This window comes from Giraffa tippelskirchi, chromosome 3 (genome assembly GCF_054371585.1).
Source record: "Giraffa tippelskirchi isolate mGirTip1 chromosome 3, T2T-mGirTip1v1.2.pri, whole genome shotgun sequence".
Classification (NCBI taxonomy): Eukaryota; Metazoa; Chordata; class Mammalia; order Artiodactyla; family Giraffidae; genus Giraffa; species Giraffa tippelskirchi.
The window spans coordinates 23,385,229-23,412,508 of NC_137277.1; the positions used below are offsets into that span (position 1 = coordinate 23,385,229).

Consider the following 27,280-nt stretch of genomic DNA (forward strand, 5'->3'; position numbering starts at 1 on the left):
GCCACGAGTGGGGAGGATCTTAACCCGATCTCTCCCAGCTCACGATTTATTCCCTTTCTCCCATCTTTGTGGTCCCTGTCTGCAGCCTGTGGGTCAGGCAGCCGGAGCAGCGGGGCCACCCCAGTGTCCGGCCCTCCCCCGCCTCCAGCCAGCAGCACCCCTGCGGGGCAGCCCACTGCCATCAACCGTTTGCAGATGCAGCTGCACCTGCGTGGACTGCAAAACAGCACGAATGACCTGCGCAGCCAGCTTCAGCAATTGCGAAAGCTCCAGGTACCACCACCCCTCCGGGGCCTCGCCCCCTCAAACCCCGCCCTACCAGAACCCACCCACTTGCCGAAACTCCTTCCCAAGAGTCTGCCCCATCCCGAGTCCCTCGCCTTTTACCGGGCAGCTCTCTGAAACCCTCCTCGAACTCCCGTCACCTCGCTGAATCTCTATTCCCTCACCAAGCCCCCACCCCTGGCCCGTGTCCCCCTCACTGTGCCCTCTTTCCCTTTCCCTGAATCCTTTCCGCCTTCCTGGAGCCCCAGCCCACTCCACTGAGTCCCCTCCTCCTGTCAGTGTCCCTCAGGGCAGTCCTAGTCCCTTCCCTTCCCCATCCCCTCCCTTGGGCGGAAGCCTTTCCCCCAGATCCCCTCAGCGCTACCTTCCTTAGCCATACAGCCTTCCCCAGCCTGCCCTGCTTGGCATATGGTCCTACCAGTCAGGAGCCTGGCATCCCTGTGCCCGCTCCTCCATAGTGCCCCGGGGCCCATCAGGTGAGAATAATGAGTAGAGACAGGCTGGACAGGGGGCAGAGAGTTACCATCTGGGCAATGGGTAAGCTCTCGGCTACCCCCACCATTGCCTCTACTCGGCCTTAGAACTAGGTTCGAGTGTTAGTTATGTTCCGGTCCCATCCAAGGAAACTCTGTCAAACCACAGTGCTTGAGTCCTTCATCGAAGCCACAGCTATACAGCCCCAAGGTGGGCAGGACCCTGGTAGGGTCATCTCTTGCCCCCAGATATCCCCTACCCTGTTCTCCGGCCTCTAAGGTATTTCCCCAGAAAGAAACCTTGTCCTCCTCCCTCGACCCCTTCGCTGCAGCTAACTGCCACAGCCAAGCAGCCGCACCTTCCGCACTGCCCAACTTGGCACTCCTGCCTCCCTCCACCATCGCCAAGCCATTCTCCTCCTGCCTCTATGCTTCCCCAGAAAGTAACCCTCGGCCTGTGCCCCCCACCACCCCACCCTTTCGCGGCTGCTCACTGCCCCAGCCGAGCAGCAGTATCGTCCGTGGAGTTCGCCCCGCGGTCCGGCTGTCCTCTGCCAGCCTCCTCCCAGCCCTCTCCGCGCAGCGCGCCTCCATTCCCTCCCACCCGCGTCCACCGGCCCATCTGCGTCCCGCAGCTACAGAACCTGGAGTCGCTGCGCGCGCTGCTGAAGGGCACGGAGGCGGAGCTGAGCATGCGCGTGTCGGAGGCGGCGCGGCGGCAGGAGGACCCGCTGCAGCGGCAGCGCACCCTGGTGGAGGAGGAGCGGCTGCGCTACCTCAACGACGAGGAGCTCATTACCCAGCAGCTCAAGTGAGGCTGGGCGCAGCGGCTGCGGGGAGGGCTGGGAATGCGGCCTCGGTGGCCCGCAACCTGGTGTCACGGGGAGGTGCAACTCCCTTCTTTCTGACTCCGAGGTGACGTGGGTCTGTTCTGAAGCCTGATTTTCGTCTCCTCTGTGGTCTGATGTCTCTGTGACCCACAAACCTTTGACCATCTGGCAGGAGTCCTGTTTTCTTTTGTTCTGGCTTGATGCCTGCTTTTGGTGTGGTCTTACTCCCTAATGGTCCAAGGTCCGGCTTCCTCGTGGCCTGCAGCCTGTACTCACATGTTTCCAGACGCCCGATTTCACTTCTGTCTTCTGCCTGTTTTCGTTCTGGCCTGTGATCCTTGCACACTGACCCTCGAATAGAGTGTTCAAGTGGAGCGTTCAAGTGGGCTAGCTTGGTCAAAGTCGCCACCCTCACCACCATCTCTTAGACCAAATATAGCCAAGGAGAACCCTCCTCCTATCCTACTGCCGCTGAAACAGGGCTCCAGGAATAGAGAACACCCTGCCCCCAAAGACTTAGACATGGAAGGGTTAACAGAAGACAGTCCTGTGATCCAAATTTAGTAAATAGCTGTCTGGCCAAGATTCGATTGTCTGGCACCATTGCAAAGAGAGGCTGCCTTCCGCTGTCCATCCACTGAGTGAGCAGTCCCAGCCCCCTGCAGCTTTCCCTGGTCAGTCCCTGGGTCTGAGACAGAGACCCTGCTCCTCCACCTGGTCTCCTTCTTGGCAGCACAGGGCACAAGGGGCCTGAGCTCCAGAGTATCTCCAGCTCTGAGCAGCTGGGCAATCAGAGCAGTTTCTGCCCTTCTCTGTGCTTCAGCTTCGTCACCTGTGCCCAAGGTTAAGCTTTTCACAATTCTTTCCAGAGGGGGTTTGGCTTCTACGGGTCAACGACTCAGAACCAAGGAAGACTGCTCAGAGGAGCTCGGCTTCCTCACCAAAGTCATAATTGGCTGTATCACTTGCAAGGGGCTCCTTGAGAAGGGTCCCTGCTCCTCAGCCTCGGGCCCACACAGCCTGAAGGTCCATGTGCATTTTAGTGACTCACAGGGCAAGATTCCCATGACCCGTTGTAGTTGAGATGAAATAAGGGGCCATCCCACTTGCAAATAAGCTGGCGTGGCAGTCAACTGCATCACCCCTGGTGTGAAAGCTGAGTGACAGCTCTGGTCAGATCTCCAAGTAGACAGACGGCTACCATCCCTCCTCACCCAGGGAATTCCATTTACCTAACTTTCCTGTCCTCTTTTCCCCCTTTTTTATTTAGCACAGAGGAACTGGATTGGAATTTTCAAAGGGAACTTTACTGAGACATTAAAGGAAAATAAAAGGAAATATAAAAGTACAGAGGAGGCAGGCAGGATGAAAGAACGTATTTATGCTCCTGTCATATGAGTGTCTGGTCCTCAGCTCCCTGGGGCCTCAGTTCTCCAGGAATCCACAATCTCTCTATGCGTTGCCCTGCTATCAAACCCATTGCTCTGACTGCTCACTTGAGAGAGCTTGGGGGCTGATACGTTGCTTCCGGCAGGGTTCTCCATCACTTCGAAGGTGGCTTCTTGGGTGGAATCTGGACTGGGCTGCACACCAGTGCTGCAGTGGCTTTAGCTAGGCCAGGAGGGGCCTCCCTGCCTAGTTTTCATAGCCTCCCCTGGGATTGGATGGGCCTGCTGGCCCATCCTTACCCCTGCTCTAGCTTACAGCCTCTGTCCACTTCCTCGGTTTCACTCTACCCTTTCCTTTTGCCCTGGCATCTTGCTGGAAGTTACAGCTGATTCTGTGCTTCACTCAGCTTGGCTTACTTACCTGTAGCTCTAGCCAAGCACATTGTTTAGATGTTGCCCTTAGAGGTAGCCTCCACTGACTGAGACCTTTGGCCTCTGGAGTGTAACATGGCCCAGCCCAGCACCAAATTTATAGGCATGTGACCTGTTATTCACACAGGGCCCCATGCTTGTGAGGGCCCATACTTCGTTCAATGCTCTGCTGTCATTATCTTGAAATTCTTAGTTTTTATACTAGGGGCAAAATCTTTATTTTGCTTTGGGCCATCCCACATTTTGTAGCTGGTTCTGCCCTGATCCTCACCTCTCAACTGTTGCAGAACTAAACCTGGGTCTGGAAAGCCCCACCATTTTCTGATCCCAGTGTCTAGACTTGCACTGGTTTGGACTTTCTTGCAGAGCCTGCTCAGGTTATGGGCCCCCAAACTTTTGCAGGTTGTATGATCAGAAGACTGAGGTGCTAATTGAGCCTAAGGAGGGCCTAGTGTCTTTCCTCCATGCAGTCATTCAGGGACCCAGGCTAATGGAAATAAGTGCCTTCCAATAAGGCATGTCTTCAATATGTGCCTTCCAAGATTACCCATAGGGTCACTGTCTTTCAGCCAACAGGAAGGGGAAATGAGTGTGGAGGAGCTTACGTGGGAGGATTTTAGGGAGCCAGACCTGGAAACAGCATGTACCACTTCCACTCATATTCCATTGGCTAGACCTTATTTGAATGGCACTTCTACATGCAAAGTAGGCTGGGGAATGTACTTTAGTATCTGAGCTACTTGTTGTTGTTTAGTTGCTAAGTTGTGTCTGACTCTTTGTGACCCCATATGCAGCACATCAGGTTTCTCTGTCTTTCACTATCTCCTGGAGTTTGCTCAAACTCATGTCCATTGAGTCAGTGATGCCATCCAACCATCTTATCCTCTGTGGTCCCCTTCTTCTCCTGCCTTCAATCTTTCCCAGCATCAGGACCTCTTCCATTGAGTAGGCTCTTTGCATCAGGTGGCCAAAGGATTGGAGCTTCAGCTTCAGCATCAGTCCTTCCAATGAATATTCAGGATTGATTTCCTTTAGGATTGACTGATTTGATCTCCTTGCAGTCTAAAGGACTCTCAAAAGTCTTCTCCAACACCATAGTTCAAAAGCATCAATTCTTCCATGCTCAGCCTTCTTTATGGTCCAACTCTCACATCAATACATGACTACTGGAAAAACCATAGCTTTGACTATAAGGACCTTTGTTGGCAAAATCATGTCTCTGTTTTTAAATATGCTGTCTAGGTTTGTCATAGCTTTTCTTCCAAGGAGCAAGCATCTTTTAATTTTGTGGCTGCAATCACCATCCGCAGTGATTTTGGAGCCAAGAAAATAAAGTCTGTCACTGTTTCCACTTTTTCTCCATCTATTTGCCATGAAGTGATGGGACCAGGTGCCATGATCTTAGTTTTTTGAATGTTGAGTTTTAAGCCAGCTTTTTTCACTCTCTATCAAGGGATTCCCTGATAGCTCAGCTGGTAAAGAATCCACCTTCAATGTGGAAAACCTGGATTTGGTCCCTGGGTTGGGAAGATACTCTGGAGAAAGGAAAGGCTACCCACTCCAGTATTCTGCCCTGGAGAATTCTATGGACTGTATAGTCCATGGGGTCGCAGAGAGTTGGACATGACTGAGTGACTTTCACTTTTCACTGTCCTCTTTTACCCTCATCAAGAGGCTCTTCACTTTCTGCCATTAGTGTGGTATCATCTGCATATCTGAGGTTGTTGATATTTCTCTCAGAAATCTTGATTCCAGCTTGTGATTCACCCAGCCCAGCATTTTACATGATGTATACTCTGCAAGTAAGTTAAATAAGTGGGGTGACAATATACAGCCTTGACATACTCCTTTCCCAATTTTGAACCAGTCCGTTGTTCCATGTCCAGTTCTAACTGTTGCTTCTTGGCCTGCATACAGGTTTCTCAGGAGACAGGTAAGGTGGTCTGGTATTCCCATCTCTTTAAGAATTTTCCACAGTTTGTTGTGATCCACACAATCAAAGGCTTTAGTGTAGTTAATGAAGCAGAAGTAGATTTTTTTTTAATTCCCTTTCTCTTTCTATGATGCAGTGGATGTTGGCAGTTTGATCTCGGGTTCCTCTACCTTTTATCTGGAAGTTCTCAGTTCATGTACTGTTGAAGTCTAGCTTGAAGGATTTTGAGCATAACTTTGCTAGTATGTGAAATGAACTCAATCATACAGCAGTTTGAACATTCTTTGGCATTGTCTTTCTTTGGAATTAGGATGAAAACTGACCTTTCCTAGTCCTGTGGCCACTGCTGAGTTTTCCAAATTTGCTGGCATATTGAGTACAGCACTTTAACAGCATCATCTTTTAGAATTTGAAATAGCTCAGCTGGAGCTATTTGTTCCACTAGCTTTGTTCATAGTAATGCTTCCTAAGACCCACTTGACTTTGCACTCCAGGGTGTCTGGCTCTAGGTGAGTGACCACACCATCGTGGTTATCTGGGTCATTAAGCCTTTTATGTATAATTTTTCTGTGTATTCTTGCCACCTCTTGTTAACCTCTTTTACTTCTGTTAGGTCCTTGCTGTTTCTGTCTTTTATTGTGTCCATCTTTGCATGAAATGTTCCTTTGGTATCTCCAGTTTTCTTGAAGAGATCTCTAGTCTTTCCCATTCTATTGTTTTCCTCTATTTCTTACTCTGAGCTACTATTTGTATGTAAACTGGAGGTAATAATGGTTCCCACTCCCAGGATTTGTTGTGAGGATAAAGTGAGGAGCTGAATGTGCACCTGGCACGCTGTAGGCACTTAGTACAAGATATCTCTTTAACTGGTAGTGCTGACTCACAGGATTTTGGCCTTGGCTCCAGTGTGGTCTGTTTTTTCACCCACTAGTTGGATGAAGATATATAAAGCATGCTGATAAGATTTGCTGATGACACAGAGCTTTGAGGGGGAGCAAATCTGTTGGATAGTAGAACTGAGATTCAAAAGTTGTTCTTCCCTGGATTGTTGAGCCGACATCCAACAGATGGGATTTGACAGGAATGTATGTGATGTCCTGCATGTGGGTCAGGGATATCAGTGACTCAGGTGCAGGACTGGGATGACCTACCTGGGCAGTAATTCCTTCTTTCACTTATTCATGCCTTCCATAATTACTTACCAGACCTCTGTTCTGCTCCAGGCACCATGCCAGGTGCTGGGAATCAGAGATGAATCAGAAAGACAGGGTATCTTATTTTCTGCCTAGAGCTGCTTAGCCCAGCAAACAGGAGCTCCAGGCAGGAAGCAGACCCCCAACACCAAGTGTAAGGGGAGAGTTTCCCATTGGGACCTGGGGATGAGTGGGAGTTAGTCACATGTGTGCGTGGGGGGTGGGGAGGTGGTGGTAATGGAGTGTTCTAGGCAAAGGAAATGGCATTACAGAAGCCCAGGGAGAGGGACTTTCCTGGTGGTCCAGTGGATAAGGTCCACACTCCCAATGCAGGGGACCTGGGTTTGATCCTTGGTCAAGGCAACTAAGCCTGTGTGCCGCAATGGAGACCTAGCGTGGCAAACAAGAACAAGCAACAGGGACAGCAGCACATACAAGGACCTCCAAAAAATTCTGGATGGTTCAAAACAGAAGCAGACCAGATGGGGAGGAAGTGGGTGTGGCTAGAGAGGAAATAAGAGCAGCCCCCAGGGACTGCAGCAGACCCCAAGCATTAGCTCATTTAATTGCTTCTTAGCTCATTTAATCCTCATAGTGGCCCCAGGAGGGAGGAACTCTTACCATCCCTCTTTTTTGGGGATAAGGAAGCTGAGATCTGGAGATGGTCAGTAGCTTCTCCAAGATCTCTTCTGGGTCAGGGAGAGTGCGGGGTGGAATGTGGATCTGTCTGACTCCAGACCCAAATTTTCAGCTACTTACCCCCATGCCCTTTGTGGCTGCACTTGAAGAGTTTGGATTTTAGCCTCAGAATGTTGGGATCCATTTCAGGTTCAACACAGGTGGTGGTGACTTGGTCTGATTTACATTTCAGAAAGACGTAGGGTGTTAAAATGACACAAGCTCAGCATAAGCCATCTGAAAATAGGAAGCAGCTTTGTCATTGAGGAAGAGGCTGAGTGTCTGGATCATTTGAGAAAAGGTGGACGCCTCCCCCAAAAAAGAAGAGACTCTTCAGGGGCACACACATCTGCCTCCAGTTCTTTGAAAAGCTGCCAATTTCTCTGCTGTGTCCTTGGTTAATGAGAATCAGAGGGTATGAGTCCTAGGGAGGGAGATTCTGGCTGATATTGCTAAAGATGAGAACTTCAACACGGGGACCTGGGGCACCTGTTATGGAATGCTTCTGAAGTCTCATCTCTGAGGTCTGGCTTTCTGATTTCACTTGGGCTTGTGACCTGGTGGATGGCTTTTAATTTTGATCTGACCAGTGGCCTGATTTGTTTCCAGCTGTCCAGTTTCAGGGGGCTGGGCTGGGGCCAGAGGGGCTGAAAGGGTCTTTCTGTGACTGCAGTGACCTGGAGAAGTCGGTGGAGAAGATCCAGAGGGATGTGTCCCACAACCACCGACTGGTGCCCGGGCCCGAGCTGGAAGAGAAGGCGCTGGTGCTGAAACAGCTCGGGGAGACGCTGACTGAACTCAAGGGTGAGCCTGGGGGCAGCCCCAGCCCCACCCCAGGCATTGCACCCCTACCCCACTGCCCGTCCTCCCAGCTGTCCAGAGCTGCTCCCTCCTCCCGCTCACTCCTTCCCTTCGCCTCAGCTCACTTCCCAGGCCTGCAGAGCAAGATGCGGGTAGTGCTGCGTGTGGAGGTGGAGGCAGTGAAGTTCCTGAAGGAGGAGCCCCAGCGCCTGGATGGGCTACTCAAGCGGTGCCGGGGGGTCACGGACACCCTGGCCCAGATCCGAAGGTCATTCTATCCCTGACCTCCTATCTCTGACCTGTGATTTCCCATGGGGTCACACACCAGGCCCAGATCACTTATCCCGACTCCCCGCAGAGGTCAGCGGTGTGCTGACTGGCTCTACACTTTGACGTGTGACCCCTTGCATGTTGCAGGCTTGGCGCTCCCATTTTCCAGATGCAGTCACCCCTCCCCAGGCCCTTCCATCTGTCCTGCAAGATCCCAGAGCCCCCCTCACACCCCGCCTCCCCCAAGCCAGGCTCTCCTCCCAGGGAGCCACGACCCTGCTGACCTCACAGCTGCCCCCAACTCTCCTACCCCAGGCAAGTGGACGAGGGTGTGTGGCCACCCCCCAGCAACCTCCTGAGTCAGTCCCCCAAGAAGATGACGGCCGAGACGGACTTCAACAAGAGCTTAGACTTCGAAATGCCACCCCCTAGCCCTCCGCTGAACCTCCACGAGCTGAGTGGGCCGAGCGAGGGGGCTCCTCCAGCTCCCAAGGCGGGCAACCCCACCAAAGGCTTGGAAACTCCTGGCAAGAGAAGCGTGGACAAGGCTGTGTCTGTTGAGGTGCTGGGCCCGGGATGGGGAGGGCCGGAGCTAGGCTCACACATTCTCACCACCGACCTACGTTGGCCAGTGCTGACATGTGGGGACTTGTTCCTGAGGGACAAGGGAATCTGAGAAGCATACTGAGGGTGACATCAGTCCTGCTAGGCAGGAAAGCATATCATAAACCTGTGATAATCAAGGCAGTACAGGGTTAGCACAAGAAAAGATTATGTGCTCAATGAAACAGAATAGAATGTCTAAAAGCAGGTCTAAATTTCTCCTGAGAGTACTTGGTTATGAAGGTGGCATTCCAGGCTTGCAGCAAAGGCATGTAATACTCAAGAGAAGCCCGAGGCTCGGATCAAATGGGAGGCTTCCTTTGCATTCCTTGCATGTGTGGCTGAGGCCCCAGAAGTCCAGGAGCAGGGCAGCTGCTTCAGTGCTGACTGTTGGCCCTCCTCTCAAGGCTGCTGAGCGGGACTGGGAGGAGAAGCGGGCAGCCCTGACCCAGTACAGCGCCAAGGACATCAACCGGCTGCTGGAGGAGACACAGGCGGAGCTGCTGAAGGCCATCCCTGACCTAGACTGTGCGAGCAAGGCCCACCCAGGCCCAGCTCCCACCCCGGACCACAAGCCCCCCAAGACCCCCCACGGCCAGAAGGCAGCCCCCCGAACGGAGCCCAGTGGGAGGAGAGGTTCAGGTATGGGGCAGGTAGGGGGTTGCAAAGAGCCCAGAGGAGGGGAGCCCCAGCTTCAGGAACTCTCAGGTTGATTAAGGAGGTGCTTGGGAGTGAAAATCTTTGTGGGTGGGCTATTAGAGAAGGGGGTGCTGGCCTGACCTTTGACCACTCAGGGGAGACCGAGCGGGATGGGATAGTGCTGGACTGCATCCAGGGATTTTCCCACGGCTTCTAAGAGGACCACGCTGGGAGGATGAGAAAGTTCAGGCAGAGGGTCGTCCCCCTGCATGTTCTGTCCAAGCATGTGTGCCAGGAGCCAGGCTGTGCTAAGATGGGGTGCAGCACTGAGTGATGCAGACATGGTGCCTGTGCTCCCCAAGCCTGTGAGCTCACAGGCGAAGCAGAAACCCAAATAGGAAACGGCAGTTGTCACTCATTCATTTATTCATTCTTGCCACCTGTATATTTGTTAAGTGCCCACCATGTGCTAGGGCTTTCCAGGTGGCGCTAGTGGTAAAGAACCCGCCTGCCAATGCAGAAGACATAAGAGATGCAGGTTCGATCCCTGGGTTGAGAAGATCCCCTGGAGAAGGGCATGGCAACCTACTCCAGTATTCTTACCTGGAGAATCCCATGGATAGAGGAGCTTGGAGGGCTACAGTCTGTAGGGTTGCAAAGAGTCAGATACGATTGAAGTGACTTAGTATGCATGCACATGTGTGCTAGGTGCTGGGAATAAGGAGATTACCACTTTCAAGGAGCTTAAAATGTAGTAGGAGAATAATACTAACATCTGTGTTTATCAGGCTCTTACTGTACAGCAAAAACAACCCCAAATGCTTTCTATATATTAATTCTTATAATTTTGCAACAAGTCCAGGAGGTGGATACAGTAATTATTCCTATTTTACAGATGAGGACACTAAGGCTCAATGTGGTTAAGTAATCTGTCCCAGACCATACCCAGTGTGTAAACCAGAAATAGGAGGCAGGTGCTAAATGCTGTTCTACAGGAGACCCTGAGAGGGCAGGAAGTCCTTCCCATGGGAGGGGACTTTTCACTGGAGTCTTGCATTTCCCTGGCCAGTGAGAGAGGGCATTCCAGGGAGAAACATCATGTACCAATGCCTGGAGGTATGTGTTTGGTGTTGCCCAGCTGGGTCCAGGCCCAAGAGTAGCAAGCAGAGCTGAAGCTGAAAGGTTGGCAGACACGGAGGTTTGGGGTTGTGGGGAATCACTGGGGGATCAAAGGGCAAGGAATATCAGGCTTGAATGACTTTTCTGCAGGTTGCCCAGGAAATAGCCCCCACCCCAAGGAAGAACTGGGGGCAGGGAGAGCCTGGTGGGCAGGGTCAGACTCTTGGAATAGTACTAACTACTCTCTTGATGGAGGAAGGATTAAGACTTGTGCCAGGACAGAGCTGAATAGTGGGCGGGAAAGTGGTGGATTAGAGTAGCGATTCTCAAACTTGAATGTGCACGTGAAATCACCCAGGATCTGCTGGCACGTGGATTCTGACTCAGCAGCTCGGGGTGGCGCCTGAGCTTCTGCATTTCCAACAAGCTCCCAGGTGCTGCCAGCGCTGTTGTTCCCTGGACCAGGCTTTGAGTAGAAGGGATGAGAGTGCTGTAAGCGGAGGAGTGACAGGGCTTGGGGCTGGATTGCATGGGAGCGAGGAGAGGAGGAGGAGGGGGCCTGTGTCCTCTCCCCGAGATTTCCCCTCTCCTCCTCCCTAGAGGAGGAAGCCAGGTTTACCCTAACCTTGGAGTCAGATGTGGTGCACAGACTCCAGGGTTGTGGGTCCCCTGATCCCCAGCCCCTTGGCTGCCCACAGATGAGCTGACAGTGCCCCGATACCGCACCGAGAAGCCCTCCAAGTCACCCCCGCCACCCCCTCCCCGCCGGAGCTTCCCCTCCTCCCATGGCCTGACCACCACGCGCACTGGAGAGGTCGTGGTCACCAGCAAGAAGGACTCGGCCTTCATCAAGGTACCACCCCCCACCTTGGGTAGGGGACAGGTACGTGGGGTTGAGTGGAAGGGATGCCTGAGAGGACCTCTGGAGACTGGAGTGGTCCCCTCCCTCAGAGGAAGTGGAAGGAAAAAAAGGAGGCTGGCCGGTGGTGACTCTGGTTGTGGCTTGTGCTTCCTCCATGGGAAGGGGCCTGGCAGATGATGCAGAGCTGGGTGGGCAGGTAGGGGGATGGTCTGGAAGGGATAGGACCCGAGAGGTGAGCTGGCTGGAGGCAGACAGAGCCTGGACTAATGGGGCCTGGGCCTTGCAGAAGGCCGAGTCCGAGGAGCTGGAGGTGCAGAAGCCCCAGGTGAAGCTGCGCCGGACTGTGTCCGAGGTGGCTCGCCCGGCCTCCACACCCCCAATCATGGCCTCTGCCATCAAGGATGAGGACGATGAGGACCGCATCATCGCAGAGCTGGAGGTGGGTCAGGGGTCCCCGGGTCATCAGCCAGGCGTCCCCCTTTCCCCACCATGTGGATCTCAGGGTGGGGTACCCAGGCTAGGATGAGGGGGCCAGATTCCTGGCTCCCCACTGAGGCTGGTTCCGGATTCTGCCCTTCTTGCCCCAGTTTCTTCTCCACTGTACAGTGGGGGAGGGGGTGTAAGTCCCTCCCTGCAAGTTTGAGTTTTTTATTGCAGTCTCTGAGACCCCCTACTGCCCTACACCTCCTCTGCTCTGCGACCCCACCCCCTAGTATTCTGAGAAGGAAGCTCTCACAACCTCCATCCATGTGCCGTAAGCCCCTCCCAGTGCTGTAAGTCCCCCAGACTTGAGTGTTCTCAGCACCCCTCCCCGAGAGGCTGGAGACCTGGACCACCAGGGCCTCTGGGAAGAGATACATCGCAGGGCAGAGTGACCGGTGGCCATGATGAGGCGCCGAGGAGTGAGGCTAGGGTCCCTGTGCCCGCCCAAGACACCCCTCCTTCCTGTGCCCCCTCCTCCAAACCTGCCCCCACCTTCTGCTCCCCAGGTGTTTGAGAGAAGCTCAGTGTCTCCCCTCCCCCCCACGCCCCGCCGCCAGCCGATCCCCACCTTGCTGTCCCCCTCGGACCTGGGGCCCCCCAGGGGCTCAGCCCCGAGCCCCACATGGAAGGTAATGGGCTGCCCCCCACCTCTCACAGCGCTCTCTCTGCCTGTGCCTCCACGCTTCCTCTCCTCACTTCTCACGCTAACCCACCAGAACTTGTCACCTGCCTGACTCCCGCCACTGCCACAACCTCACCCCGTGGACCACCCCTCCCCGCTCCAAGGACAGGAGCATCACCCTTCCTTCCCTCTCGAGACTCCAGCAGCCTGGCATCTGGTGGCCCCTTGGGTCTGCGTTTCCTTACAGGCTTGATTCCGAGCCTGGCCCCTGGTGCCTTGGGTATTTTATTCTGATCTACAGCCAGAGTTTTAGGTCTGGCTCGAAGCCCAGGTTCTGTCTGGGTTCAAGATTGGAGTTTGGATCTTGCTTGCTACATGACTTTAGGCCCAACTCAAAACCTGACTTTGTCTTGAACCCTTGCCTAGTCCCTGCCCTCATCTCCCCACTCTGCTGCCTGTGCCAGGCGGGGCTCTGTTTCTCCCCTAGAATCTATGCCTTGTGCTGGGGGCCAGGACACCCAGGAGGAAGGCTCCTTTACAGCCTCTCTCCCCACCCCATGGCCCCACCTGGTCAGAGAGCTTGGGATGGAAGAAATCCACGGGCTTCCTTGGCTGCTGGTTCCGTCTTTCAGCATTGGGAAGTTCTACCTTCACTCTAACTTCAGTCCTTGCTGCTGTCCTGCTGCACTTATTTCCTTTTTATTCTTTCTTGGGAATTTGCGGGTGACCTGCTCTCTGCATCCCAGGGGACTGTGCTTGGGGAGGGGGAGTCGGGGGGCGGTGGTCTGAGCATCTCTCCCTCTGCCCAGTCAGGTTGGAGCAGGAGGGCCTCTGGTCTGGGGAGGCACACACGTGGTCACCTGTCTTGTCTGGCTCTCTGGGCCCACAGTGCTGGCTGCCACCTGATCTCTAGCCTGGCTTGAGGCCTGGTGGTGTGTTGGCTCCCTGGTGGGGGGAGCAGACGGCAGTGAACAGGTAGACAGGCTGTCTGCTGGGCAGAGGATGGGCACAGAGCAGTCCAAGGAGCCGTCTGGGGGTGAGTGGTGTGGCAGGGCTGCCCTGGGCTGGCTGTGCCCTCAGCACCTGGGCACGCTGCACCCAGCCACTGCTCCTTTCTGGCCCTGGAAGCTCCTGAAGGGGTCCAGCGGGCAGAGCCCCTCCACTGGCCCTTTGCGCTGGCTGCCCCCCTGCATCCTGAGGCGCCATCAGGCAGTGGAGCCGGGTGGGCATGGGTCGCCCTCACTGACTTCCCAGTCTGCACCTCCCACATCCAGGTAAGCAGGTGGCAGAGCGGGGTGGGTTCCCTTGGGAGGGGGGCTGGGGGTCCCTGCTGCCTCCCACATATCTCTCCATGGCTCATTTTAGTGGAAAGAGCACTGGACTTGGAGTCAGACTTCCTGGGTTCAAGTCCTGGCTCTACCACTAGCTAGCTGTGGGTGAGTGACCTTGAGTAAATTACAGGACACCCCCTCACACACCTGTTTCCTCATCTGTAAAATGATGAAAATAGTAGCCGTTTCATGGGGAACAGAAAGGATTAGAGATGAAGGCATATGTGGCAGTCCCTGGTATAAGACTGCTCAGACTGACCAGAGTTTACTCGACTGGGGTAGGGATGATTGGGGGCCTCTCTCTGTGCCCCTATAAAAACCAGAGCCAGGGATGCTCACACAGAGGCAGGTGCTCTAGCTTTGCCCAAGCTGGTCCAGCAGAGGACTTGGCCGAGCCCTGCCCACTGTGAAAGCTCCAGAAGTAGGGGGTGGGGATGAGGAATCTCTGGCCTAAGATGAGGATGTCAGACCCATGCTCTGAGGCCAGAGGCCGACACCTGGTCTCCACCCCCATGGAGCTGCGGGTTTCAGACATTCAGTTCTATGTTACGAATAGCTAACATCTATCAAAAACTTAAACCGTGCCAGGCACTGTTCTAAGCACATGCCCACGTGAGCTCACTTCATCCTCCAGCAGCCTTGAGTCATTGTAACCCCATTGCACACATGGGCAAACTCCTGGCAATAACCATGAGACGTGCTCCCAGAATTTAACATGGCTGCTGAGAAGTAAACATGTATAATGGGACTTCCCAGGTGGCCCTAGTGGTAAAGAACCCACCTACCAATGCAGGAAACGTAAGAAGCTCAGGTTCAATCTCTGGATCGGGAAGATCCCCTGGAGGACGGCATGGCAACCCACTCCAGTATTCTTGCCTGGAGAATCCTCATGGACAGAGGAGCCTGGCGGGCTACCAGTCCATAGGGTCACAAAGAGTCAAACACAACTGAAATGACTTAGCACGCACGCATCTGTGCTTCTAAGTAAATTGGCATCTTTGCCAGGAGGTGGAGACGATAGGGTGTGGTGAAAAGAGGTCTGAGTTCCAGCCCAGTGTTGCCTCTAACTTGCTGGGTGAACTCAGTCGGGACCCTCCCCTGCCTCAGTTTCCCCATCTGAGACAGGAAGGGACTGGGCTCACCCACATGCACCCCCCTCCCAGCTCGGGAGTGTTTGGTTACAGGGATCACACCCTCCCTCATCTCTCTTCTCCCTTCAGGCTGCCGCAGGCCCGAGACCCTTCTCTGTCCCCCGGATCATCTTGACGGAATGTGCCCCCCACCCTCTCTCCCCACCAGAGACCAGGCTTGAGGAACCCGGTCTTAGAACAACCCCCACTCCACGACCCCGGACCCTGGCCAGAGGCCTCCTGGGCCAGGATAATCCACTGGCCCCACCAAGGGTGGCGGCTGCAGCTTCCCAGGCCTGGAACAGCCCGACGCCAGAGAAGGAAGGGGCGGCCCTGAAGATACTGGTGACCAGGGACTGCAGCCCAGAAAGGGGAGGAGCTCGGATCCCCAGTCCTTGGGGACCTGCCCCAGAGTGGACCCCAGAACCCTCCACTGTGGAGACCCCCCCAGAGGAGACCCTCAAGGACTCTGGACACCACACTCCACCCTGCAGTGGGGAGCGCAGGGCTCAGCGTGCTGCCATCACCCAGCGGATGGACAGTCTGGATGAAACCCTCTGGGAGCTGGAAGCCACTCTGAGCCAGATGGGCATGGCCTCTGCCACGGGGCCCCCTGGCAGCCCCCCACCTCTGCCCCCTGGGCCCCAGGTGGCTGCCTCCCACTCCATCCTGTCCACTTGTCTTCCTGCTCCAGTCTCTCTGTCTTCAGAGCTGGACAGAGTCAGGGGCTGCAGGAGAACCATGCCAGCCCCCTTCCTCCTGGCCTCTCTCAGCCCCGCCACCCTCCTGGGAGCCTGGTGCCAGGCTGGGTTTGCAGGCAGAGCCCCTGGCAGGCTGGGAAGCTGGCCCGCCCGGGGATCAGTCTAACCAGCCCTGGTGGAGACCAGGACCTCTCCCCTTTGCTCTATATCTGTAAACCAACAAATAAAGTTCTTTCCCCCTTTTCCATCCCCACACTCCCCTCCTCCTCTCCTGTCTCACTTTCTCTGTCTCTGTGGTTTCTCTGCCTGCGCTTCTGGATCCCCAAAGCCCTTCTGGGCAGGCCTGGTCCCTGGAGTTGTTCGAGGGGGCTGGACTTGTCCATCTCTAGGGAGACTTCACCCCTATCCTCCCATTCAAAGGGAAATGTGGGCCTGGGGCTGTCAATCCGACTTTGTTGGCAATTATAAAGATCCCTGGGCTTCCCTGATAGCACAGTTGGTAAAGAATCCACCTGCAACGCAGGAGACCTGGGTTCGATTCCTTGGTCGGGAAGATCCGCTGGCGAAGGGATAGGTTACCCACTCCTGTATTCTTGGGCTTCCCTTGTGGCTCAGCTGGTAAAGAATCCGCCTGCAATGCAGGAGACCTGGGTTCAATCTCTGGGTTGGGAATATCCCCTGGAGAAGGGAAAGGCTACCCACTCCAGTGTTCTGGCCTGAGGAATTCCATGGACAGTATAGTCCTTGGGGTCGCAAAGAGTCAGACACAACTGAGCGATTTGCACTTTCATAAAGACCCCTCTCCCAAATCTCGGGTATGTTCTCCAGGGCCCAGGATGGAGCCCCTTCCCAGGAGTGAGGATGATGCCAGGGATCCTCCCTTTAAAAACGGTCCCCCCAGAAGGGTACCAGCTGCCCCTGGGCCACTCAAGGAAACCACCAAAGAGCTCTCACTTGGGAGTTGCTGGGAATCTGGCTGGGGTTCTGTCCCCTCCCCTGCGGAGAAGCCTTAACCCTGGCCTCAGAGAGTGGGCCTGAGTCCTGGATGGGGGTATCAAGCCGGGGAGGGCTCTCCAGGTCTCAGAGGGCCTACTGTACCTAGGGCACCTGTGTGATCCCATCTCCAACTCTGACCTGTTCCTCTTCATGCAGAGCGGTGGTGGCAGCGTACCCCCCATGAAGGTGGTGACTCCAGGGGCCTCTCGGCTGAAGGCGGCCCAGGGCCAGGCAGGCAGCCCCGACAAAGGCAAGCATGGCAAGCAGAGGGCCGAGTACATGAGGATCCAGGCCCAGCAGCAGGTAAGCCTGAGCACCTCAGGGGCAGGGCCGTGGCCCCACGCAGACCCCACCCGCAACCTCACCTCCAGCCCCCAGCAGTGCTATGCACTCCTGCTGGGTGCTGGCTGTCTCCTGCCAGTATTCCTGTGACCACCCTCCTGCAGCTGTCCAGGGAGGTCCTACTGGTCAGGACCACCCCACCGGTCCCTCAAACCATTTCTCCTTCCTCTCTCCAATACCAGTGCTCAGGATCTGGTTGAGAACATAGCCAGATCACTGATCACTCCTCTCGCAGAAGGCCCCTCATTCAGGGCCAGAGAGGTCCATCTCCCCAGCTGCTCCTGGACAAGGCGGAGTGAGCAGACCCCAATGCCTGGGCCCTTCTAAGGCGGGTGCCCTGGAGTGTGCGAGGGGCCTTTATTCCTGGTCTTCCTGCCACTCCTCCCCCTCCCCTGCTTCCTTCCTTCTGCTCTCAGGTCCCACCTGCTCCTTGGCCCTCCACTTTCAACTCAGCCTCCCTCTTAGCTCTTTAGGCCACCTCCCAACTGAGGGAGAAACCGATTTTGCATCTCCTTTTCAGTCTTGTGTTTGGGTTGCAGCGGGGTGTGTAGGAGTGGTGAGGGTGCTGTACTCTCTTTCAGATGGTATGTACCCTCTTTAAAGGGTGGTATGTAGAGGTGACAGCCTCACCCATGGCCCACCTGTGGCCTGATCAGAAGATGCAGGGTGGTCCCTGGGCCTAGATGTCAGGAAAGACCTTTAGTTCACTCATGTGGTTCAGTATTTCCAAGCAGCTCCTGTATTCTAAGTGCTGGGTGGGAGTGGGGGAAGGAAATGTTCAGATGCTATGACTTGGAGAAGGGTGTAGGCTCAGAGGCAGGAGGTTAGAGATGGGTAAATCTAGTCACCTCCTTGACAGACCAGGGGACAGCTCAGAAAAGAAAGGGAACTTCCCAAGGGCCCACAGCAAGGTGGTATCAGAGCCAGGACTAGGACCCCAGAATCTCAAAGCTCTTCCCACCACACGGCTCTGCAACTACCTTGGGCACACAGGCCTGCTGGTTCTCTCAGAGTCCAGTAGAGACGGGCCAGCCAGGCCCCTCACTAGCTCCCTGCTGGCCCACTGTCTTCCTCACAGGTCCCCAGACACACCCCAGCTCTTTTTCGTGTCATCACCGTGGATGAGTTCCCTTGTCCTGTCCAGGCTGGTCTCTCCTTGGGGTCTAGAATGGCAGCTGACATTCTGCCAGACACACGTTAGCCCACTGCACACTCCCCACTCTGAGGAAGGGCCTTATTATCCCCATTTGACAGATGAGGAAACTGAGGCTTTACCCAAGGTCACGTGGCTAACAAGTGGTGGAGGGGATTTCAAATCCAGACTGTCTGACACTTCGGTCTCTCACCCTCCACCCCTCCTACCCCTCTATCCTGGCACACATTTGCCTCATCTCTTCAGCGGGCATCTCCTTCCTCTGTAATTATGTTCCCCATGCTCTCCCCCTGACTCCCAACTCCCCTGGCACCCAGCTCCTCTGCCTGCTGCCCTCTCTCCTGCCTGTCCAGTCACTTCCATCACCTTCACATCCTCTCCTCCATTCATTCCTCGGCCCAGGCCCACTCCCAGCTTCACGTCTGGGCTTGGCTAGGTCTCCAGTGGCCTCTTCACACCACAGTCTGCTCACCTGTCTGCAGCATGTTGGGCATACAATCTGCCCCCCACACACTGGGGGCCATGGGACCCTCCTCTCCTTGGCATCCCCCCTCCCTTGTTAGCCCTCACCCGCTTCCTGGCTCCTTTCTGGGAGACTCTCCTGTGCCCACCTCTTCACTCCTCTGTGCCCAACTTCCTCCTCAACTTCTCACACCACACACTCCTCTCCTTGGGTACCAGCCGCCATCTCTTCTGGCCCAGGTCTCTGTTTTGAGCTCAAGCCTGGCCTGTTGCTCTCCCCTCGGGAAAGTCACCTGCCCCAGGCATCCACCCATGCCCTGATGCGGGGGTCTCCTGAGCTACCCCCTCCCTCAGGGACGCAGTGGTTCTCTCTTCCCACATGACTGGTCTGGCTGTATCTCTCTCCCTTTCACGTCTCTAGTAAATGCTTTCTCTTTAAAAAAAAAAAAAAAAAGCATCTTCTCTCTAATGAAGTATTACATGTTTCTTATAGAGATGTTTTAGTAAAGAGACATCATAAAGAGGCAGGGAAACAAATCACCCAGTGCGTCAGTACCCCAGTGTAAGCCTTCCTGAGGTTTCCCTGCGAATTCTGTGACCTCTCTCCTAACCTCCCAGAGCCTTGGAGTGGGGAGGGCTATTTTAAAATGCAGATTGGGTTGTATCACTGCCCCAGCTTATCACCTGTGCCCTGCAGCCCCAGCCAGATTTAAAAAAAAAATCAAAACTCCCTCACTGACTGCCCTGACACTTCGCCTCCATTCGTTCCAGCTGCCCTGCATCACCTGGCCTTCCGTCCTCCAGCTGGGGCATTGCTCCTCCCAGCTCCGTTTGTGACCCTGGTCAAAGTCCTCTGCCTTCTGCAGGCTCTTTCCTCATCTGTACAATGGGGACAAGAACCCAGGGGCAGGCTTCTGAGCTCATGTGGTATTGGGTGTGGAAAATAGCTTCGAAAGCCACACAGTACTCTCCAAAGAGGAGTCACCGCTGTACTCGACTGCACTGTCCCTTTGGCAGGGCCAGGGGCTGGGCAGAGGCCTCTCTCTCACTTCTTGGTTCTAACACTAGGAGCTCCAAGCTGCCTTGGCAGTGATGAAAGGGAGAGGAATAGAAGCGCCAGGACCAGACACAGAAATTGGGGTAGAAGAGTGGAGAAAGGGGTACAACTGTGCTTGGTATTACAGAGAAATCAGGGGAAATGATTGAGGAAAAGCACTTGTATGTTGTGCTCAAGGGAGTGGGATGGACTTTCTTAATGGTCCAGTGGTTAAGAATCTGCCTGCCGATGCAGGGGACATGGGTTCGATCCCTGGTCCGGGAAGATTCCACATACCTCAGGGTGATTGAGCCCATGCTCCACAACTGCTGAGCTTGCACTCTAGAGCCCCTGTTCCACAACAAGAGAAACCACCTCAATAAGAAGTCCAAGCACCGCAACTAGAGAGTAGCCCTCACTCGCTGCAACTAAAGAAAGCTAGTGTGCAGCCACAAAGACCCAGTGCTGTCTGAAATAAATAAATAACTACATTAAAAAAAAAATTCAGGGGTGGGATAAGAACCAGATTCCCAGGGGACAAGAATCAAGGGCTTGGTGCTGGCATGAAAACTGAACACCTCCTCTTCTACTTGGGCTAAGCAATCTGCTGAATACCTAGTGTATCTCCTTGGATGACTCCAGTGACAAGGCTGTAATGAAGAGAACAACAGGAGATGTTGAGGCACTCAGGGACCAGTGAGAGCTGGAAGCTGGACCTCCCTGGGGAGAGGGACCTGGGGGTGTACAGTTTAGAGAGTCCTGTGAGAGCTAAACAGTAGGTGCTATAATTACAGAGGGCATAGCATGCCTGCAACTCACACCGAGTGGGGAGGGAGTAGAAGAGAAACTTTACCCCCCTCTCTTCCCACCCCGTCCTGATCCCTACCGGCCAAACTCAGCAAGAAGCCAGTCAGCCAAGGGATGGCGGGGTTGAACAACCTGGCCGCAGAGCAGAAATCAGATTTGGGGATGTGAGGAAAAACAGAAAATAGCACTCCTTTTCTGTACTGATTTTAAGCATATATATCTTCTTTAATGCTCAGAACAACTTTATATCTTCATATGTGCATTAACGACTTTGTCACTGCTACATGCCCATAGCACTGAGAACAGTTCTCGGCACATGCAGGCACTCAGTAAATATTTGTTGGCTAGGTGAATGAGTGGTTGGATGAATGAATGAATTTGCCAGTGATCAGGCCCAATCCAAATGGAAACAGACAACGCAGACTTGAAATATTAATATACTAATGAATAATAATAACAGCTACCATTTATTGCCTGCATCCTGAGTGCAGGCACCAGGTCTTGGGTTCTGTGTACAGCATCTCAACCTGATTCCAATGCTGTAGGGTCTGTTATCCTTGCTTAGCGGGTGAGAACATGAAGATCCAGAGAGATAACTGCCAAAGGTCGCACAGTTAGGAAGTGGCAGAGCTGGGACTTAAAGCCAGATTTGCCAGGTACAAATGCTGCTGTCCTAATGCTGGATTCTGCTGCTTTGGCAGGAAGCATAACTTCGTGGTTGCCACCAAGCCTTGGGGAGCTGCTAGTCATGATGGGGATGCTGTTGACAAGAACATCAAGGGAGCAATTTTGGCCTCACTTGTGGCAGTTTGAGTAGTTTTAGCCACAAATAATAGAAACTCCAATTCAAAATGGCTTAAACAGCAAGGGAAAGTTTTATCAGAACAAGAAGCAGGGAGGCTCCAGGGTTGGGGAATTCATATACTCAAGGACATCAGGACCTGGGTTCCTTCCATATTTTGGTTCTGTTGGCCCATCCTCCCCGCCATCCCCCAACACAGCTGCCTTCATTTCAGGGCTGTAAGTATACAGATCATTTCTTTTTTAAAGCTTGACTTAAAAAAATTTATTTAATTTTTTTTGACTGCTGGGTCTTGGTGGTTGCAAGGGCTTTCTCTAGTTGTAGCGAGTCAGGGCTTCTCTCTAATTGCAGTGGGCAGGCTTCTCATTGTGGTGGCTTCTCTTGTTGCAGAGCACGGGCTCTAGGCACGTGGTTTCAGTAGTTGTGGCACATGGGTTTAATTGCCCCGTGTCTTGTGGGATCTTCCCAGACCAGAGATTGAACCGGTGTCCCCTGTATTACAAGGCAGATTCTCAACCATCAGACCACCAGGGAAGACCCACAGATCATTTCAGAAGCAGGAGAACCTTCCCCAGAGACTGCCAACTGATCTCCCCTCTCTTTTTATTGCCTGTCCCTAGATTAGTCACTGGCTAGAAGGGAACAGCCTGAACTGTTCTATTGGTTCTATTCTCCCTTGGGCTAGAGGAAGCCCTGCCTCTTCTGGCAGCCCAGTGCCTGATTCAGGCAAATAATAAGGAAGAAGGGCATGTGGGCAGGGGACGGTGGCACTGGGAATGACCCTGGAGGAGGCACCAACCGGGTTGGCAGCATCAAGATGATCTATTATTACATGGGTAATGGTACTCAGTCATGTCTGACTTTTTGCCCCCATGGACTGTAGCCTATCAGGCTCCTCTGTCCATGGAATTTTCCAGGCAAGAATACTGGAGTGGGTTGCCATATCCTACTCCAGGGGATCTTCCCAACCCAGGGATCGAACCCAAGTCTATTGCATCTCCTGCATTGGCAGGCAGATTTTTTATTCTTGAGCTACCTGGGAAGCCCCAAGATGACCTATACTTGTGTGGAAATCTGTGTCTCATAGCCTGGAGGGACAAGTCAGAATGCTCTGGCCCAGAGGAAGAGGAGGGGTGTGGGGTTCAACCCTTGGGGTGGGTCTGGCTAATGGTTCCTGTTTCCCCCAGCTAAAAGCTGACCATCTGTGTATGAGGTTTCTGCCTGTCACAAAGGTGGCAAAGCTCTTTCTCTGGACATAATTAAGAGCAACGGGGGAGGACTGGCTGGTGACATGGAAGCAGTGAAAACCTTCAGAAGCAGCAGCTGTTTCAGTTGGGAACTCTGAGCAGCACAGGACAGGGCCACTGGGCACAGTTGGACGTGTTCCCTCAGCTTCAGAAGAGTGGTGGACACTCTCCTGGAAGGGAAGATGGCCTGAGAGGATGTTACAAAACAGATGCTCACAGAGCAAGTAGAAGAGGTGTCCATGAAAAGCAGGGGCGTCCACGTAAGCTGGTGAGCGCTGCTGCTCCATGAAGCTTAAAGGCCTTGCACCAGCTATGGGAGAACAGGGACGGGGGTATCTCCCCAGTGAGGACACCTCGCCTGAGTGAACGCAGGAGTCAGGGGGCAGCACAAGCTGGGAGGGAGGTGTTTCAGAGACCAAAGTTCAGGACAGAGTGAGGTTCTTGACAAATGCTAAAGGGAAGGAACGGGGAAAGCTCGTAACTAGAGAGGCGAGCTGAGACCAAAGAGGACAGCCAGGAGGGAACCAACAGCTGACTTGGGTTGCTAAGGGGATGTGAAGAGACTTGGGAGAAAGTGGACATGTCCCCTTGCCCCCCTGGGTTTGCGAGAAAGAATTCTAAATGGGAAATGGTGGGAGGGGAGGGGCGGGACTGGAGCCCACAGTAAATGATGAGGGAGTAAGAGAGCTCCTGGTTGTCTTTATTTATTTATTTTTTTAATAAATTTATTTATTTTAGTTGGGGGCTAATTACTTTACAATATTGTAATAGTTTTTGCCATACATTGACATGAATCAGCCATGGGTGTCTTTAAATGAATCCATCTCCAGGCTGGGGTACCGGGACCCCTCCAACACAGGCCATGCCAGGCACATGGGGTTCCACAAAAGGCTGAGTGATTCAACGGACGTGGGGGCTGTGGGCCTGGAGCCCCTCTGAGAAAGGAGTGAGCAGCCACAGTCAGGATGAGAGGGGTTAGAAGACCCAAACAGTGAACTTGTGCCTGGATTTCATAAAGGGGAACATGTAGACCACAGACCACAGTGTGGTGAGCAAAACCCAGAGATAGTTCACTGTGCATATGTGGAAGAAGAAATGTGATCAGCAACCTCAAGGGCAGGTTCACTGTCAGCCGGTCAGGTGCCTGTGGGCACTTCCCTTCCAGGTGGCGGGGGGGCACCTTGCTTTCCACCCCCAACCCCCTGCAAGGCATCTGATAGAGGCTGCTGAGCAGCCAGATAATTATGTAGGTCGAGGAGAAGTGGCGTGGCCTTGCCCAGGCGGGACCTGCAGGACGTCTCTGGCACTGTGCCACAGCACTCTGCTTCAAGTCCTCATCCCGCTTTTCTTGAATCGGGGCAGTTTGGTTATCACACTAGTAGTAGCTAAGCAAGGCCAGGAGGGACAGTGGATACAACTACAGGGAGAAAACCTGGTCTATGTTACCCTAACCCAGGGGTCTCAGAGTTAACTGTGTGGCAGAATCACGTGGGGCGCTGGCCTAAAATGCAGATTCCTGAGCTCACAGGACAGGTGGATCCTGGGGCAGGGTCCAGGAATCTGCATTTGTAAGAGGTCATCCCCTCTAGGAGATGCAGATGGATCTAGAACCCTCTCACATCTCCAGGACCAGTGTAGGTGCCGGGGGTCTGCTGGAGGTGGGGAGGGGGCACGGCTGTTTCTAACTATCAGAGGTGACCTGTGAGTGCCAGACACATCTTGAGGGGGTGGCTCCCCATTACCCACAAGGCACAGCTCAAAGTTGGAGGAACACTTGTGGGGCAGGAGGTGGGGTGGGCGTGGGGGTCCTGAGGGTTCCAGGAGGACAAGTTCACTCTTCAGCTGCCACCGGAAGACCTCCTGCTGAAGTTGGAAGGGGCTCTGGATGGGCTGCTTCTCCCTTCCTGCCTCCCCTTTGGCAGCTAATGTTTCATTTCTCCCTTCCCTTCCTTGCCCTCTCCCCCTCCCCACTTGGTCTAGTTCTGCTCCCTGTCCTGCTCCCCATTCTGGTCCTGGGCTGGCCTTCCTTGTGCTTCTCCGGTCTCTCTTCCGCCTTCTGTCTTTCCTGTCAGTAACTGTGGACTTAACCGCCCACCCCAGGCCCTTTGTTCCAACCCTGTGTTCCCCTTTCTATCCCTGCTCTGGCACCTTCCTCCCCTGTCTCAGAGAACCACTCTCTCCAGATGCTCCTCTGGTTTCTAGTTTTTGCAGTTAATTTTCTCTTGGGTTTGTGGAGATTTTTCATTTTTTGAAACTGTAGGGTGGGATAAGTTGGGAGATTGGGATTGACATACGAACACTGCTATGTATTAAAGATTGGGATTCCCTGGTGGCTCAGATGGTTAAGCATCTGCCCACAATGTGGGAGACCCGGGTTCGATCCCTGGGTTGGGAAGATCCCCTGAAGAAGGAAATGGCAACCCACTCCAGTACTCTTGCCTAGAAAATTCCATGGATGGAGGAGCCTGGTGGGCTACAGTCCATGGGGTCGCAAAGAGTCAGACACAGCTGAGCGACTTCACTTTCTTTCACTTTCTAGGTATAAAACAGATAACTGAGAACCTAAAAAAGCTAACTGGGGGCCAGCACAAAGGCTCCCCTTCTTCTCTCTGACCCCAACCTCTGTTTTTGTTCTAGGCCACTAAACCATCTAAAGAGATGAGTGGTTCGAATGAGACCTCAAGCCCAGTCTCAGAAAAGCCTTCAGCTTCCAGAACCTCCATCCCCGTATTGACTTCCTTTGGAGCGAGGAATTCTTCCATCTCCTTCTAGAAGCTTCCTTATAACCCCACCCCAGCCTGCCCTCCTCCCTCTTCCCTGCCTTATCTCTCTCTCCTCTGCTTCCCTTCATCTCCACCTCATTGTCCAGAATCTCTGAAGGGTTTGCCATGGATGTGGCCCTCTCAGCTCTCTCTGCCCATTCCCTGTTGGTGTTTTTGGTTTTTTGAATGATTCACTTTTGTCTTTTTTTTTTTTAAGGAAAAAAAAAAAGCAAACCAGTAAAACTAAAGACCAAAACCCACTACCTTCCCTTGATTTCCTATTCCAAAATGGCGCACTTCCTGTCATCGTCCTTCCCTTTTCTCTTTCCCCATGCTCCCTCCCAAGTCCAGCCTGAAGTTCCTGCACCCCTGCCCTCCCTTCTCACTTCCCCCCACACTTCCCAAGAGCACTCCAAACAAACTCTGAGCCATGGAGACTTGGAGCGGCAAGACACCCCTTTTTCCCCTTCCTCAGAAACCTTCCTGGAGGAAAACCTGGACATTGGACCAACCCCAAAATCAGGCTAGAAAATTGGACGTAAGGAGACTTTGGCCCTGGAGGCGCCCCACCTGCCTACCCTCGGGACATGACTGAATACTGTTGCTTCTCTGCTCCCATCTACTCATGCCCGGGTGGGCCTGGAGTCAAGACAGGTGGGCTGGAGAGGGAGGCCAGAGTCAGAGGGGCCTCAGGGTGGTGTGACACCACTGAATCTGTGTGTCCCTGGAGAGGAGCTGGCTTCCCAGGACCACCTCCCTGCGGTGAGGAGCTGCCTGGCCCATGCCAATGGGAGGAACGGGGCACCTTTGGACTGCTGGCTGGGGACGGTGGGTTGAGCAGACAGCCTGATGCTGGGGACACTGCCTTGGGAGAGGGCAGCCCCAAGGAGGGGTATCTGGTACTTTTAGTTTCCTAATTTAGCACTTTAAATGACATTAACTTATTTAATGGGGTGGGATGGACAAGAATGAAGGGCCTAGCAAATTAGACTTGGAGGCCTAGAGGGTGGGAAGGGTCTGGTTGTGAGGGAAGAGGGGGCAATAGAGAGGGGGTTGATGGGGGGCAGTGAGGACAGCTCTGACCCCACAGGTGGGCTGACTTGACCTTTAACCATCCTCTCTGAGATTTGAGGATTTTCAGAGAAGGCGTTAGAGGTGATTTTTAAAAATGGGGAGCTGGTGACCCCGGTGAGATTCTCAAGGGTCCTTGAGGCCTGACCGGCCAGCCAGTGCCCCCAACCTCTGGCCTGTGGGCACCCGCCTTGCAGAGGCTGTGGGCAGTGAGGCTTTTGGTGGGGGTCCTGAGAAGGTGGGGGAGAGATCAGTTTTGGCTCTCAGCAACAACCCCACCCGCAGGACACAGTGAGGGGCCAGCACGGAGATTCTGTGGGTGGGGAGGGAGGAGGATGGAGAGAGGTCCCCAGGGAGCAGGATTCCTGTTTGGAGCACAAAGTGGAGTAAGCACAGGGGAGGAGGGTTTGGGATTAGTCACCCCCCCACAGAAAGCACAGAAAGAAGGAGCCATTGAAGGAACAGAACCTTCTGGGGCCTGGCGCCTGAGGAGAGCCATGGGGAGCTGTTGAGGGTTGGGGAGGGAGGGGACACTGGGTTGTGTTACTTCATTTCTTTCTTTTTTTGTTGTTGTTTTTGTTGGTTCATCCTTGTTTTCTAGCTTTGGATCATTTTTGTACAAAGGCAAGCAAGCCTTTTTGAAAAATAACAAAAGAGGAAAAAAAACAAATCCCTCCCAAAAAAAAAAAAACCCCTGGAAAATAGAAAAAAAAAAAGGACCTCATAAATGATGCAATTACTTTTAATTGCAGGCAACTCTTTACATTTAAGTGAAGTGTCTTAACATTTTATATTGTTTTAAAAATATATTTACATATTATATATATAT

The 27,280-nt window shown here is 53.7% G+C and overlaps 1 protein-coding gene across 6 annotated transcripts in view; it reads left to right on the top strand.

Moving 5' to 3' along the window:
• SRCIN1 (SRC kinase signaling inhibitor 1) overlaps nucleotides 1-25,640 on the top strand; it is a 174,581-nt gene extending 148,941 nt beyond the window's left edge. For 5 of the 6 annotated variants that reach the window (XM_081582294.1, XM_081582291.1, XM_081582293.1 and 2 more), the window contains 10 exons: nucleotides 86-273; nucleotides 1,394-1,569; nucleotides 7,886-8,016; nucleotides 8,134-8,281; nucleotides 8,599-8,845; nucleotides 9,294-9,528; nucleotides 11,343-11,497; nucleotides 11,793-11,945; nucleotides 16,926-17,072; nucleotides 25,256-25,640. In XM_081582294.1, the coding sequence (XP_081438420.1) occupies nucleotides 86-273; nucleotides 1,394-1,569; nucleotides 7,886-8,016; nucleotides 8,134-8,281; nucleotides 8,599-8,845; nucleotides 9,294-9,528; nucleotides 11,343-11,497; nucleotides 11,793-11,945; nucleotides 16,926-17,072; nucleotides 25,256-25,390 (1,715 nt within the window). In that variant the 3' untranslated portion in view covers nucleotides 25,391-25,640. Of the gene's footprint in view, nucleotides 1-85; nucleotides 274-1,393; nucleotides 1,570-7,885; nucleotides 8,017-8,133; nucleotides 8,282-8,598; nucleotides 8,846-9,293; nucleotides 9,529-11,342; nucleotides 11,498-11,792; nucleotides 11,946-12,495; nucleotides 12,619-16,925; nucleotides 17,073-25,255 lie in introns of all 6 variants that reach the window. The other variant, XM_081582289.1, reaches the window with a different exon arrangement.
• Nucleotides 25,641-27,280: the final 1,640 nt, after the last annotated feature.